General features: G+C 34.5%; 1 protein-coding gene across 2 annotated transcripts in view; it reads right to left on the reverse strand.

Annotated features, from left to right (window-relative positions):
* Positions 1-17,450, reverse strand: part of fndc5b (fibronectin type III domain containing 5b) — a 38,834-nt gene that overhangs the window by 3,744 nt on the left and 17,640 nt on the right. Inside the window, exons 3-5 of one of the 2 annotated variants that reach the window (XM_051136020.1) lie at positions 14,425-14,623; positions 6,552-6,641; positions 2,606-2,791 (exon numbers count right to left, since the gene is read on the reverse strand). In XM_051136020.1, the coding sequence (XP_050991977.1) occupies positions 2,652-2,791; positions 6,552-6,641; positions 14,425-14,623 (429 nt within the window). In that variant the 3' untranslated portion in view covers positions 2,606-2,651. The remainder of the gene's footprint in view (positions 1-2,605; positions 2,792-6,551; positions 6,642-14,424; positions 14,624-17,450) is intronic. The other variant, XM_051136021.1, reaches the window with a different exon arrangement.

Genomic DNA, 17,450 nt, shown 5'->3' on the forward strand with positions numbered 1-17,450 from the left:
TTTTGAACGATTCTTTAATGGGAAGAACGAGTCATCTCGGGGAGTGATTCATTCAGTCGCGCAACATCCTATAAGGTTCTGTACTGAAATTAGTTCACTTGTTTTGAGTCTTCGGGTTTTTCGAGTCGTTCATCTTATGGGGCTGTCACGTGATGAACGAATGACTCAAACCCGAAAACTTGTCAGATAAGAGGTGAGGTGAGCTAATTATAGACTAAAGACCCAGGTAAACAATTAATTAATCTTTTCTGTTTCTTATAGCATTATAGTTTTGTCTTGTTTGTAGTGTGATCAGTGTTTGTGTAAGCAGTAGATGTGTTAGGGAAGTAACACGTAACATTTTAATTATATTTTTTGATAAAATAAACGAAATGACTCAAAAAGATTCGTTCATTTTGCTGAACGAGACTCAAAGGTCCGAGTCGGTAAAATGATCTAAACTTCCCATCAATACTACGAATCACATCTAAGTTCATTGCCTGTGTACTCCAGCTCAAAAAGGTAGAGTATGGCGAAAAACTCCATCTTATTTTCTCCTACAACTTCAGAATCGTCCGACATCGTTGTACCTTTTTGTTTGTAAACAGCGTTTGACTTTCTTGCACTTTAGTCTTTGCACGTTCGCTTTGTAAACACTGGGTCTGTAGTTCCGCGTGACCTTTCGACGTGATTCAATAGTATGTCGTGAACGCGCATCCCAGAGCCTGCTCTACACAAGCTTTTGTGTTTAAGAAGTATACAAATTTTTATTTTCTGAAAAAAATGAGCGATCGTTTCGCTAAATAAGACCCTTCTTCCTCGGCTGGGATCGTTTAGAGCCCTTTGAAGCTGCATTTATACTACATTTTGGAAGTTCAAAATCGGGGCACCAATTAAGTCCATTATATGAAGAAAAATCCTGAAATGCTTTCCTCAAAAACCACAATTTCTTTACAGCTGAAGACAGAAAGACATGAATATCTTGGATGAGAAGGGGGTGAGTAAATTATTTGTGAATTGTTGTTCTGGAAGTGGACTTCTCCTTTTATCCAAGAAGGCAGACAAAGTGAGAGAAATGTCAATTATAAACATACTTCTAATTCACTTAATACTAAAATGCATAGCTACAAATTGTTTCAAATGATTAAAACTAGGGTTGCGATGATAAGTCCATGCATCGCAATTCACGGATCAATTCTGAGATTTTCCGAATGCATCATTACTCTCTCTGGAATCGAATCTGAGTTTCATTTATAACAGCAGATGGTGCTCTCTCGATTACTTTTAGATTACTTTTCAATTACTTTCGACCTAACTTGTTTATCACAATGATTTAAATAAAATAATCTTGTACCATATTGACATAAAAATACAAAAACTAATATATCCTGTTTGTTGTGAAGTGCAAACAAATAAAGTGCATTACTAACTTTATATTACGTCAAGGTTTCCCAAACTGGTGTTTGTGAAGGAACTGCAAGGGATTTATGAGTTTAATGAAAAACTAATAATTAATTAAATCATGTGAAAAGGTTAAATTAAAATACATCATTTTAAAATCAATCAAAACTTACTAAAAAAATTGGTATTTGTTTACCTGCATGTCATGTGACCATAACCAATGGCAGATAAACAATGAATATGCAAATGTGATACTTAATTATTAAAATATTTATTTTAAAATCTCAGGGTACTTCAAGTAAATATATTAGGTAAAAAAGATCAGATGACAAAAAAGATTGTGAATTTGTGCAGTTTAATGTGTTTGAAAGACAAAATCCTTCCAAAGACATAGAAATACATTCATTAATTGTTAAATAACATATATAATAATATTTTTTTAATTAAAATTAACATTTGTTTTCTATTTAAATATATATTTTAAAATGTAATTTATTCCTGTGATGCAAAGTTGAATTTTCAGCATTATTACTCCAGTCTTAATTTACACGATCCTTCAGAAATCATTCTAATATGCTGATTTACTGCTCAAGAAACATTTCTGATTAATTAATAGTTTTGTTGCTTCATAAATTTGAGGAAACAGTAATACTTTTTTTCTTTGATTCTTTGATAAATAGAAAGTTAAAAAAAAAACAGCATTAATTTTGTAACATTACGAATGTCCTGACATTTGATCAGTCTAATGCATCTTTGCTGAATAAAAGTAATTATTCATTAAAAAAAAAAAAATCTTACTGATTTTATTTATATATATATATATATATATATATACACATATATATATATATATAATATATATATATATATATGTATGTATATGTATGTGTATATATATATATATATATACACACATTTGATGAATAAAGTCTGGAGTCTGGAGGCTTTAAGAAGTTTAATATTTTGGTTTGGCGATTTTGGTCTGAACTACAGTGAGGAATGTCAATAGAGTGCTGCCTTGCAAGTACTTTAATTAAATTAATTAACATTTCCCAAGTCTGTAACCGTAATATCCCATCAATGGTACGTAAAATGGTTTGTATTAGAAAAGCAAACTATAAACCATTTCTTGAAAACTACCAAGCAACAGAAGATCAAACTTCATGTGATATTTTAGTATTTTTGATTCTGTCAAGCAAGCACAGAAACAAGCAAGCAAACATACCTGTCCTGAGGCTAAAGCCTATTATTGCCGACAGGGGAAGGCGTAATTAGACCTTGCTGCGCAGTAGTCCCCCCGTAGGGTGCTCTGGGGTACTGCACTCTGACGAGTTCTTGGCTTTGTCCTTGTTATTGTTGGGCTCGTTGTCTTTGATGATGTCATACTGGCGGCAGAACAGAGCTATCACACCTGTGCACAAACAAGAGTGAGAGAGAATGACGATTCAGAGAGCTGAAGACAGGATGGCAGAGTGGTCGTGATGGATGGGACGTCGTCGAAAAAAGGAAAGGAAATATGTAATGATGGATTGCACCATGATTCTGTCCCAAATAATAACATATCAATTATAGCCAGACTAGAACAGGATGATGAGCTGCGCTTCGGCCTTGAGTTTACGTTGTGCTGGTACTGTCCCATTTGATGATTTATTCTCCAGACTTCTCAAAGGCTTGATATGGATTATAAAAAAGATAAGGAAGGCCTCTAAGACCCAATTATAACATAAAACAAAATTCTCGCAATTTCTCTGCTCTACAAGAAAGAAAGGGTTTATGACCACAGACTACAGATCTTGAAAACTTTATAAGCCCAACTTAATGACTTTTTTATTGAAATCCCATCATTTGCATATGTACACACAAGAAGTTAGAAATGTCATAAAACTTCCAGAATGTGAATGAAAGACACTGCAACTATTGCAAAGAAACGGCAAGTAACACACTGAAGTAAACGTGAAATTTTGAAGTAGAAACGGGCGTTTTCTCCAAGGAGGCAAGGGAGGCAGTTTCTCCTCAAAATATTGGATGAGAAAAAAACACCAATATTACAAAATATAACATTCTAAAGAGTATACATCACTTGTTTTACTAAAAAACACTGTCCTACAGCAACACCAGCAGAAAAAGTTACAGCGTGAGTCTGTGTCTCTCTCGCCTCCCCTGAGTCCATTGAGTTTTAACAGACCCCCTAAAGCATGTCTTGAGTTTGGTCGGGGGTAATTGAGAATGAATGGGGGAAAGTCACATGAGAGGAGGCAGTGCCTCCATCGCGATATGATTGGAAATGACTAGTTGTGTTCGGCTGTGAAAAAAAAGAAGTCAGCAGATTGTACCTGAACTTCGAAGGGGACTCAACCCTCTTTTTAGTTGTGATATATTGTCTGTTGTTTTAGGAAGCCAAACAAATTAGAATATAATAATATTAATAATAATAACAACAATGACAGTAATATTGTAATATTGCCATACATTGTAAAACAACTGCACTGTAAAATAAATAAAAAATGAGTTTTTAATAGGTATATTATTTTTTTTGCTTTACACTACAGTAGGGAAATCACAATACTCCTTTCCTAATTTCTACACTTGAAAGAGATATTTTAAATTTAAACTGCGTTTAAACCATTAGCTGTCAGCAATTCATACTGCACTTATAAGCTTATATTGACCGAAACAGCAGTAGAGCTCTTATTTTGAAGGAAACCCCCAGCTTCAGTGAAACAGGCTTACAAAAAACGTCTCACTACAAATCTTGTGAAATGCTGTAATCATCTGTTGCGAAAATAAAGCTTAACTGGTGGCTGTTGCGTTTCCAAATGCACCCTAAACATTCATTCACAGTGAACTGATCCTTTCTGAGGCGCGGAAAATACCGAATAATGAGCTGATCGGAAAACGAAGGGATTAAGCCATATTGTGCATTCGGTTTTAGTTCGTTTGACAGATACTGTGCCAAAGCATAATGACCCGAAGCACAACTTCAAAGACCTTTTGTATTAGAATGAGGAGTTTAAATATATTTTAAAAACTACACTTTTTGCTTGGAAGACCTATCATTTCATATCGTCATGTGACCATGATAATATCATTACTTCCCTATTCTACAGCGCTTATTGATCTTAGTTTGTTACTTTTTAACATTTACTAATGCATTGTTAAAGGAGAAGTTCACTTCCAGAACAAAAAAATTACAGATGATTTACTCCAGAACAGATGATTTACTCCAGATAAACATTCCAGAAATTCTCGCCATATAGTGGACTTCAATGGTGCCCCCAAGTTCAAAGAGCTCTAAATGATTCCAGTCAAGGAAGAAGGGTCTTATCTAGTGAAACGATCAGTCATTTTTTACACAAATTGACAATTTATATACTTTCTAACCTCAAATGCTCATCTTGTCTCGTCTCTGCGATGCCTATGTGTAGTCTATGCAATCCGGGTCGATGCATTTAGGGTAGGTCGAAAAACTCTGTCTTGTTTCTTCTTCAACATCAAAATTGTCCTACATCGCTATTTTTAATTTTGTTTTTGTAAAGGCCGTTTAATGTTCTTTGCATGTTCACTTGGGTCACTGGGTCAGTACTTCTGCAGCGATGTAGGACGATTTTAAAGTTGGGGAAGAAAGCGAGATGGGAGTTTTTTTGACATACCCTAACTTTATTGACTGTATTGACCTGGACAAAAAAAAACAGTTCACTTTCGCTAGATAGTTTCACTAGATAAGACCCTTCTTCCTTCTTTAGACCCATTTGAAGCTGCATTCAAATGCATTTTGGAAGTTCAAACTTGGGGGCACCATTGAAGTCCATTATATTCAGATAATTCCTGAAATTTTTCTCCTCAAAAAACATAATTTCATATTGACTGAAGAAATAAAGACACAAACATCTTGAGTGACAAGTGGGTGAGTAAATAATCTGTACATTTTTTGTTATGGAAGTGAACTTCTCCTTTAAAAATAACAAAGTTGTGTTTGTTAACATTAGTTAATGCACTCCATATAATGGATTGGTATGGTGCCCCGAGTTTGAACTTCCAAAATTCAGTTTAAATACGGCTTCAAACGATCCCAAATGCAGTTGTAAACTATCCCAACCAAGGAAGAAGGGTCTTATCTAGCGAAAAACATTAAATACTTTTTAATCTCAAACGCTCGTCTTGTCTTACTCTCCCTGAACTCTGTGTACTCTGGCTCAAGACAGTTGGGGTATGTCAACTTCAAAAATTATTTCAAAATCACCCTACATTGCTGCAGAAGTTCAGACCCAGTCTTTGCAAAGTGAACATGCAAAGAAGATCAAACACCCTTAACAAAAAAGGTAAAACAGCGATTTAGGATGATTTTGAAGTTGAGGGAGAATATGAGATGGGAGTTTTTCGACATACCCTAACTGTCATGAACCAGAAAAACAGGTCGGGAGGAGCAAGACAAGACGAGCGTTTGGCATTAAAAAGTATATAAATTGTATTATTTTTATGAAAATGACCGATCGTTTCAGTACATAAGACCCTTCTTCCTCAGCTGGGATCGTTTACAACTACATTTAGGATGGTTTGAAGCCGCATTTACACTGCCTTTTGGAAGTTCAAACTCGGGGCACCATAGCAGTCCATTATAAGGAGTATAATCCTGAAATGTTTTCCTCAAAAAATGTAATTTATAACAACAGAAGAAAGAAAGACATGAACATCTTGGATGACAAGGGGGTGAGTACATTATTTGTAAATTGTTGTTCTGGAAGTGGACTTCTCCTTTAACTAACATGAACAAACAATGGATGACTTCATTTTTTATTAATTAACATCAACAAAGAATAATAGTGTAATAAATGTATTGTCCATTGTGCGTTCAAGTTAATTAATACATTGACTAATATTAACAAATGGCCCCTTATTGTAAAGTGTTACCAAACTTTTTAAAAACTATACATTTTTTGAGTTTTAGAAATGTTGTATTCTATAGCATTGATTCTGTAACCTACATATTCTTTTTCTTCACATGTGACTGTTAATCGAAGTGTGAACAGAAGAAATCACATTCAATCTGACATTTTCAAATTTAATCTAGGTGGCTTTTAAATGTGGAAATACATTTGTGTGAATGTAGGCAATGTGTCAACGATAAGATGATTCTCACCGGCAAACTGCTTGATCGCTGGTCGCATTCTTACCTGCCCACATGACGAGAACCACCACAATGATAATGAGCTCTCCAGCCCTGAGCTGGGCGGCCTGCCCAACTTCCTCCATGGTCACTTCATCTGTGTGAATTCAGACAATCACAATTCATTTGCATGTTTTCCAAGCCGTTATCAAAGCTCAGGCATCATGACAACACGCAAACCACAGTAGAATTATTCAAGGACCATCTTCGAATATCTAATTAATTCTTTAATTAGTCTCAAGGGGATATAAAGCCTAAAGCAAACATTCCTCTCTGGTTCAGATATAACCAAACCTTCATCCTTCTTGCCAAAAACCACGATCGTTTTTATCAAACTGGCTGCTTCCAGCCAAACCACAGTGGAAGCTCATCAGAAGCCATGTTAGAGGATCACTTCAGGGTTGAGCTCTCCTCTCTCTCTGGGACGAGACCTCAGGGGTCACTTTCTTGTCTGGAGATTGAAAGCGTCTAGTAATTAAAGCCTTGTTAGTTAAAAGAAACCATACGGAGCGTTCTGCTCTGTGTTCGCTGATTAACCACAGAGGGGAAAGCGAAGTTCTTCAGCGACCTGCTTATCTGAAGGAGCAGAAGCGCCGCGTTTCGTAATGACTGGGAGAAGTTACACTCGTCTCTTTGTGCGCGGCTCTTCTTTCTCTGAAGAAAACGTCGATACCCTTCAGGTGAAACTGAAATGTTATTGGATGTCTCAGGCGTTTGAGTGCAGGGGGAAAAGTTAGAGCATTTTTCAGCTCAGCATTGACATCAATACACGTCATGAGTCCAGTGAGAAAAACAACATGAAGCCACCCTGAAGCGATGGAGAGGGGAGGCCCGCGGAGAGAAAGATTAACTGTCTGTGTTTATTAGCCGCTCTGGTATTTAGTGAAGTGTAATGGTGCTCGCTTGATTAATTAGAGTGTAACGTGAGCACTAATGCCTGATGATTAAACTGTTTTTTTGTAAACGCTCCTGCTATCTTACTGACACGCGCGTCAGCTAAGAGTTAGCCATCCGTAAACCACTCTCTGCTGCGCCTAAGCACATTTCTACCCCTGATCCATCACAAATGACATTAGTGCAGAGTTAACAGATTTTAGATAGATCCTAAAAAGAGAACTTTATACCTTAATGAAGAGTGTCTCTTAAATGCCATAACTTAATAAATCTGCATCTTAATTTGCAGGTTAATTTTTACATAGGGCCACAGTGTTTTCCAGAATTTGTGAAAATATACAGTTGTCAGTGTAAGTATTGGATTCAGTTTTAAAAATGAATTTAAAAATTTGGTCCCTCTTTATATTAGGTGGCCTTAACTACATCAAAAATAAGTTCAGTGTACTTACTGTGTTCATATTGTATTGCAAAACACTTTTACTGCTATTAAGGTGGGATACGGTAAGGTTAGGGACAGGTTTGGTGGTATGGGTAGGTTTAAGGGTGAGTTAAAGTGTAAGGTATGGGTCAACTGTGTAATGTAATGTAATTACAGAAATTAATTACAGATGTAATTACATGCAGGGTTTTTTTTTTTTTTTTTTTTTTTTTTTTTTTTGAATATGTAAAAACATGTATGAACAATAAGTGCACTGTATCAAATGATTAATTTAAATGTAAGTACATAGTAGTTAATGCCACCTAATTTAAACCCAAAAACCCTAAAATTGTGTTTGGTATGCTGGTAAAATAATGTAAGCAAGAACTTTTGACTTTGAAAGAGTTCAGAATATGAAATATTTTATAATAATTTGACACTTTTTTTTCATTTAAAATGGCTAAAATTAGTAAAATGTGGTTAAAATTAGATTTTTATTTTTTGGGGCCCACTGTATGTTATATACTATAACATTTAACAGTATTTTAATTTAATATTTAGGGCTTCAAGCATGTAGCGCTGACACTCTATTGTAACTGTTAGAATGGTCACAGATCAGCGATCTCCCCGTAAACCTGATTGTGCAGACCAAATCGTAAGTCGTAGAGACTTGAAACTTGGAGGGAGGGTAGTATTCACACCGCCAACAACGTGACCAAGACTCACCCCAATCGGCCTGACTGGGGGCGCTACAGCGAACAAAAGTACAAAACCGCTCATAAGTCCTAAACCGTCAGTCGCAGGCTCAAGTGTCTTATGTCGTCAGAATCCCAGGCTTAGGCCGGAATAAATGCATGCCTTTGGGTATTTTGCATTTTTTTGAAAAATACACTTTTGCAAACTAGTCATGAGCCTGGCGAAATTTTTGGGTATTTCCAAGTTTTGGAAAAACCTTGTTTTGCAAAGTAGTCCTAGGTTTTTCACCTGATCGGAATCAAACCAGTGCAGAAAGATTCTCTGGAAAGTGATTATCAAAAATTATCAAAAAAAAAAGCTGAACTTTCGACTTGCCGTCGCAAAGGGATGCCAAAATGTTTGAAAGGGGCAGGGTCACTTTTAGTAAAATGCCTATAATGCCTATAAATGCCTATAACCGAATGAGATATCTCAGCCAAATGCAGAACACTTCTGTAAGAGCTCATTCTAAGGTCACAGGAAAAAAAATGCAGAGCTTGGCCATTTGGTGGTGCCATAAGAGGAAAAAAAACATGGCTATAACTGCACAACCATTTGTCGTTTCAGCATGAAAATTAGTGTGCACGGTCTTGGTCCAAAGTGCCACAAGTGTCTACAAGTACATTTCCGTATCTCAAAACACATGGTCACCATTGGTTGACGAAGTTTAAGCACCTGTTAGACAAGGTTAACGGAGGGCGATCAGAATGAAACTCGGTAGGCCTACATGCATACATGTGATTATTCATATAATATGATAGAATTCCTCATTGAGGACAGCTTTGCCTCTAGAACCACTGCTGTCAATCAAATTGTTTGTTAAATGATTGAAAAACACTGCAGTATAGTTCTTTGGACTCTCTAGGCCAATAATTATCAAAAAAAAAAAAAAATGTTGAAATTTACCCTTTGGGAAGCCATAACTGGGTCGTTTAGAAAAGGGGCCTATCCAAATTTATCCAAAATCCTATAAACCCTTAAAGAAAGCTCAAAGCTTCATAAAACCTGCTGAGCACATGCGACAGGTGATTCTAAACAAGCATGCAATGTTCTAAGGGCATCGAACCACAGCTGGGGCTAAATAAACATTACAGTAATAATATTTCTATGGTAAATTATTACATTTTAAATCATTGATGTAGGTGGTTACAAGCTTGCTAAATAATTATATATATATATATACACATTTTAAATAAAATAGTGTTCTTTTCAACTTTCTATCCTCGGGGGAAAAAATAAAACCTTATGGTTTCTGCAAAAATATTTCAACATTAATGATAATAATCCATACAAAATCAGTGGAAACGCTTTACAATGAGGTGTCATTAGTTATGAACATGAACATGAACGAACAATGAACAATACATTGATTACACTATTTATAAATCTTTATTAATGTTAGTTAATAAAAATACAGTCATTCATTGTTTGTTCATGTTAGTTCACAGTGCATTATTAATAATATTAATTAGTAAATGCTGAAATTAACATTAACTAAGATTAATAAATGCTGTAGAAGTATTATTCGCTCTTAGTTCATGTTAACTAATGTAGTTAACTAATGAACCTTATTGTAAAGTGTTGCCAAATCAGCATATTAAAATGATTTCTGAAGGATCATGTGACTGGAGCAATGACACTGAAACGATACAGCTTTGATATCACAGGAATGAACTACAGGAAAGTATAATATTTTTAAATAGAAAGCAGTTATTGTATATTGGGATAATAGGATTTCATAATATTACAGTCTTTACAGTTTTTTTTTTTTTTTTTTTTATTTTTTTTTTTATCAAATAAATAAAGCCTCTGTGAGAATAAGAGACTTCTTTTAAAAACATTTAGTGACCTCAGGCTTTTGAACAGTAGATGTACACTATATTTATCACTTTTTTGTGAGTAACATTTCTTGAAACTAAATCATGGTTCACTGTTCTTCAAAAGCATGGATGTGAGGGATGAAGCGGTATCATCACTTGACATTTCACTGATGCCTGCGGTTGCACCTCAGCGAAAACTCCCGTGTGGATCCTGCCCCGACTCTAACCTGCACGACTGAGGGTTTGACACCAAATGTCACCAGCACGATCCAGTGCCAAAGTCTGGCGCTCACCCACAAAATGGCAAGCGTTTCTGGAACATAAACCTCCCCAGCAGATGTTTGTCCAAGTAAGTAGGTCATCGAAATGGATTATACAACAGAAAAATTGACTGTATTGTGCGTCGCTCTGAATAAGGCAAGCTCCTAGTAACAGAAAAATTAATAGGAAAACGCACAAAAGTGAACACTTATGCCCTGAATTATAACACAACACCACTTTTAGAACGGTTGTATAACCACCTCCCGCTGCTTTTTTTTCCCTCTACGGAAGTGTTTTGACGGTTAGTCATCTTTCAAATGAATGTTTTTAAGCTGTACAAATCTTAAAGCATGGATGTGTTTTATCAGCACTGTGTCTCTGCATATAAGCCCCAGAATCTGAATCAAGTATGCCTGATTCATCCTAAAATCAAAATTGTCATAATTTCCTCGCACTCATGTTGTTCTAAAGTGTATAAAGGGACATGTCTAAAAAAATAGGCGTACTAGTTCCATGCAATTGCAATAAATGGATCTTAGGGATTTTAAGCTTCAAAAAGCGCCATTAAAGTCATAAAAGGGTTCATACATTTGTAAACTATGAATCACTCAGACCAGGTTTGCGAACTTGGACCATCTATCCACTGAAAGAATAATCTGTTTGTGAGTCAGACAACTTCGTCATTGAACATCTCACACAGAACTACAGCTGAAGTCAAAAATTTCAGATAATAATCCAGGAAATTTCAGCTCTGTTCTAGCCTGTACTCCTTATTCCAGCACTTCTCATGTTATTGCCCCCTTAGCGTGAATCGCTTTGTTTCATTCCCTATTTGTAAGTCACTTTGGATAAAAGCATCTGCTAAATGAGTAAATGTAAGCTTCAATCTCTTCATAACACAAAGCTATCAAATGTCCTCAGAAGACTATAGGAATATAGTGCGCAAGGCATATAAACTTACTTTATGACACTGTTATGGAGCTTTTTGCTTTTTTGGAGCTTTACAGCCCAAGTCCTCATTCTTTGTCATTTTATTGAAAAGAATCACCAGCAAATTCTTCGAAAACAACTTTTGTTTCACACAGATAAGAAAGACAGTCATACAGGTTTGGGCTGACATTACGATGAGTAATAATAAGTGAATTTACATTTCTAGGTGAACAATGCTTTTAAATTTTATATTTTATTGTGGTTTTTCATGGCCCCTCTTATCAGAACTGCAAGATACAGTTGTGTTCAAAAGTTTACATACCCCTTGCAGAAAATGCAAAATGTTCCATTTTAACAAAATAAGAGGGATCATAAAAATTGCATGTTATTTTTTTATTCAGTACTGTCTTGAATAAGCTATTTCACAGAACATGTGTTTATTATACTCCACAAGACAAAATAATTGAATTTATAAAAATGACTCCATTCAAAAGTGTACATACCCTTGAATATTAATACTATGTATTGTTTCCTGGATGATCCACGACTGTTTTTATATTTAGTGTTATAGTTATAGTTGTTCATGAGCAGAAAAAATCCTCCAGCTCCTGCACATTATTTGGTTTTCCAGCAGCATCTTCATATTTGAACTCTCTCCAAAAGTGAATGTATGATTTTGAGATATTTTCACACTGAGGACAATTGAGAGACTCACACAACATTCACATTTTCAACATTTACTGATGCTCAAGAAAGCAACACAATGCATTAAGAGCCGGGAGTGTAAACTTGTAACTTATATTGTCTTCTTCGAGACGTAAATATTTATGTAGCTTCTGATGTGCAATACTAAATGGAAAAAAAAACAACTGTAAAAAAAAAAAAAAGTACATTGTGTTGCCTTCTTAAGCGTCAGTAATTGTTTTCACCTTTTGTAATAGTTATCACAAAAGATAAAAACAGTCATGGATCATCCAGGAAACGACACACGGTATTAAATTTCAAGGGTATGTAAACTTTTGATCGGGGTCATTTATATAAATTCAGTTATTATTTTGTCTTGTGGAGTATATATATAAACATCTGTTATGTGAAGTAGTTTATTCATGATAGTATTAAAAAAAAATAACATACAGTTTTCAAAATCCCTCTTATTTTGTTAAAATTATTAACATTTAGCATATTCTGCAAGGGGTATGTAAATTTATGAGCACAACTGTATAACGTTGAAATTACAAGAAATTTAAAGCTATTTTTATCACTAATTAATCACACATTTTTTAATTAATTGCGATTAATCCCAACTAAGGTTTTTAAAAATACTTTTATATTGCAATAATATCACATTCAATCTTCAAATTAATGTATAAACAACATAAAGACAGTATATTTTTAATTTTTGTTAAAGGAGAAGTTCACTTCCAGAACAAAAATGTACTGATAATTTACTCACCCCCTTGTCATCCAAGATGTTCATGTCTTTCTTTCTTCAGTCATAAAGAAATAATGTTTTTTCAGGAAAACATTTCAGGATTTTTTCTCTATATTACTTCTATGGTGCCCCCAAGTTTGAACTTCCAAAATGTAGTTTAAGTGCAGTCTCAAATGGCTCTAAACGTAGTCTGTGTTATTCGGGTCTTCAAAATCATCCTACATCGCAATTTTACCTTTTTTTTTGTATAGGGTGTTTGATCTTCTTTGCATGTTCACTTTGTAAACACTGGGTCGGTACTTCTGCAGCAATGTAGGACGATTTTTAAGTTGGGGAAGAAAACATGATGGGAGTTTTTCAACATACCCTAACTGTATTGACTCAGAGTTTATGCATACATAGACAAGCATTTGAGGTTAAAAAGTATATAAATTGTCAAATTTTTGTGAAAATGACAGATCGTTTTGCGATCGGCTGGGATCGTTTAGAGCCATTTGAAGCTGCATTTAAACTACATTTTGGAAATTCAAACTTGGGGGCACCATAGAAGTCCATCGACTGAAGAAAAAAAGACATGAACATCTTGGATGACAAGGGGGTGAGTAAATTATCTGTAAATTTTTGTTCTGGCGATGAACTTCTCCTTTGAATATTTCTTTATGACTAAAGGTGAGTATCACTGATACCAATATTACTGATGTCTCTGGGAAATTGATCTCTTTTCCTAATATTTAACCATTGATAATAGCCATTCAACATTACAGTATAATTGAGAGCTATCAATTCTAACATTTATTAGAGTTTAAAAAATAACTTCTAATTTAAGTGAACTTAAAACAGTCTTCACATGAACCCATTAAATGCCTGTGCCCTTAAGCAAGTAGGAAATATACAGAATTTGAATAAAGTTATCAAACACTACATACTAAATTAAATATAGATTAATCCTTAAAGCTCTTTGATTAACAGACATCACAGCAGGTGGGTTATTAGCTTATTTGGCTGCTATTACTTTAAGAGCTGCCACTGCTGAACGTGGCGCCTGTAGCTGAAGTGAAGTTGGAGTTCTCGTCTGAAAATTCTCCAATTTGACATGGTCGTAAAGTCGTTTTGCGACTAAATAAACGTAATTCTTGTCAAGAAAAAAGACATACGCAGCAGTTGTGAGTGGGATGGCCAACCCTAGCCTCACCCATGCATTAAATATTTTAATGCCGCTAAACTGGAAAAATTAATCACCTGTGTTAACGTGCTAATTTTGACAGCACTAAAGAAATTACATTGTAAATATGCTAAATAAAGTTGTAATTGCAGGATATGAATTGTTTCCATTTCCAAAATGGTACTCTGAAGTGCTTCACATGGTTTATGTTTGTTAGCGCTGACATACCTGGGCTTTTGGAGGCCAGTTTCTCTGACTCTTTGGGAGTGCGGAACAGAACAGGTTCACTCAGAGGGCTGGTGCCGCTCATGCTAATGGACTGCACATGGACTATGTACTCTGTGTCCTCCTCCAAGTCCCACAATGCACATGAACGAGTGGTGGTGTTCACTTCCTGGATGAATCGTAGCATACGAACGTCCTTTTTCTGTGAACATTAAAATAAAATCAATTTCAAATCTGAGACTGCTAATAATTCAAGGACAAATCAAGCATAGCATTTGCTCTGACAGGTCAATTTCTGCCTTCTCAGCTGATGCAGATCTACTTATAGGAATACAATGTCTATCACAGCATCTCTATATGTGTTCCTGAACCACAAAACCAGTCAAAAGGCTCAGTTTTTGTTTTTATTTGAGATTAATACATCATCTGAAAGCTGAATAAATAAGCTTTCTGCTGATGTATGGTTACCCTGCTGCCTTAAAATTTTAAGTTCAGTCAACTCAAATAAGTTTAGTCAGCTTGAAATGTTAAGTTGTACCAAGTGACAACATAGATATTTCTATTTGTTAAACTTAAAAGCAAGGTACACTGTAAAAACCAATTTGTTGAGTCAGCTTAAAATAATTTGTAACCTGGCTGCCTTAAAATTTTAAGTTCAGTCAACTCAAAAAAAGTTTATTCAGCTTGAAATGTTAAATTATACTAAGTGACAGCTTAGATATTTGAGTTTAATCAACTTAAAATTTTAAGGCAGCTGGGTTACTTACTCATCTGTTAAGTTTAGCAAACACAAATATCTAAGTTGTTACTTAGTACAACTTAACATTTCAAGTTGAATAAACTTATTTTAGTTGACTGAACTTAAAATTTTAAGGCAGCAGGGTAACAAATTATTTTAAGTTGACTCAACAAATTGTTTTTTACAGCATAGGAAAATATTTGGGCCAAGATTGGGCCAACTATTTGAAAATCTGGAATCTGAGGGTGCAAAAAAAAATAAAAATCTTAAGAAAACTGCCTTTAAATTTATCCGAATGCAGTTCTTAGCAATGCATATTACCAATCAAAAGTTAGGTTTTGATATATTTACAGTAGGAAATTTACAAAATATCTTCCTGCAATATGATCTTTACTTAATATCCTAATGATTTTTGGCATAAAAGAAAAATTGATAATTTTGACCCATACAATGTATTGTTGGCTATTGTTACAAATATACCCATTCTACTTATGACTGCTTTTGCGGTTCAGGGTCACATATAAGGCTCATTCAGTATTATTCAGCAGCTTTATCATTTTGCTCAGCAGCTGATTACCCTCCTCCATCCCTAGCTCCTCTTGATCCTCAGTCAGGACTTGGCCTACTGCTATTCCTCATTGAATCAGATTCTTTTATCTTGAATTATGCTGTTACATTAAATTGTCATTAAGAGCATTAATGATATCTGCTACATTTAGTTCTGTTCTGTTTACCCTAGGGGGTTATTGCTGCTCTCTCTTTCCTTATCCATGCTAGCCTGCCCAGAACAGAACCACACAGCCAAATACAAAATGTATTTGCTTCACAAAGCGGTAAGATGTCAATCAACACCATTTTTGAAGACAAGTCCACTGACATTAATCTGCTCTCCTGTCTGGTTTGTTTGTCAGACAAAATGACAGATTGAGCATTCTGATTGGTCAGATCAGCTGTCAATCATTCTGTTTTCAAAGGGTCAGTTGTCAGTCATCTTTGACGATAGTGGTCCTGACAGAAATGTGGTTGATGCCACAAGCATTAAAGTCAAAATAAAACCTAAATTCATTCCATTTACTTATTACTAATTGTGAACAATTAATCAGTGTGTTAATCTAAAGAAATAACTGGCACTGTAATACTTGTAATAATCAGTATGTAATATGCAGCAGCTTTGCTCTTGATTGACATCACTCATATTTCTCCTCTATCCATTTATTTATATTTATTTATTTATTTACACTACCAGTCAATAGTTTTTGCACAGTAAGATTTTTAATGATCTTTAAAGAAGTCTCTTCTGCTCACCAAGCCTGCATTTATTTGATCCAAAGTACAGCAAAAGCAGTAATATTGTGAAATATTTTTACTATTTAAAATAACTGTTATCTATTTTAATATATTTTAAGATGTAATTTATTCCTGTGATCAAAGCTTTTTTTTTTGGAAAATAAATGATAGAAATTAATACTTTTATTTCGCAAGGATGCTTTACATTGATCAAAAGTGATGATAAAGACATTTATAATGTTACAAAATATTTCTATTTCAGATAAAAGCCATTCTTCTGAACTGTCTATTCATCAAAGAAACCTGAAAAAAATTCTACTCAACTATTTTCAACATAATAATAATATCAGAATATTAGAATGATTTCTCAAGGATCATGTGACTGGAGTGATGATGCTAAAAATTTAGCATTGAAATCACAGGAATAAATTACATTTTAAAATATTTCAAATAGAAAGCAGTTATTTTAAATGGTAAAAATATTTCAAAATTTTACCGTTTTTGCTGTACTTTGGATCAAATAAATGCAGGCTTGGTGACTTCTTTAAAAACTGGTATTGTATTTTTTGACAGATAAAATTATAGCCATTTAACAACAAAAAAGCCCTTATTTTTAATATTTAATTTGGCCAATACTGCAAATGATCAGATCTTTATTTTTTCTTATTATTTAAATCTCTCATTTATTATTAAAACCAATTCCAGAACAAAACCACTTTTATGTTTTGTGCTTTTAATAACTTCAAATACATAAACTGCAAATGACAAATGTCACCTCCATGAAACCCATTATAACAAATATTAATGAATCATTAGATATGGTTTCTCTTTCATTTCTCTCTCTGCTCTGTTTGTGCATGTATCAAAAGTGAGAGAAAAGAGAAATATTTCACATCCCGTGTAATATTACTGCCAGTTTTCCTCCCACTTCAAAGCAGGTTTACAAAAGTTAACTAAATCTAAAACTAAAACCATAAATTCCTTTTTTAAATAAAATAATAGC

The sequence above is a fragment of the Labeo rohita genome, chromosome 19 (assembly GCF_022985175.1).
Source record: "Labeo rohita strain BAU-BD-2019 chromosome 19, IGBB_LRoh.1.0, whole genome shotgun sequence".
NCBI lineage: Eukaryota > Metazoa > Chordata > Actinopteri > Cypriniformes > Cyprinidae > Labeo > Labeo rohita.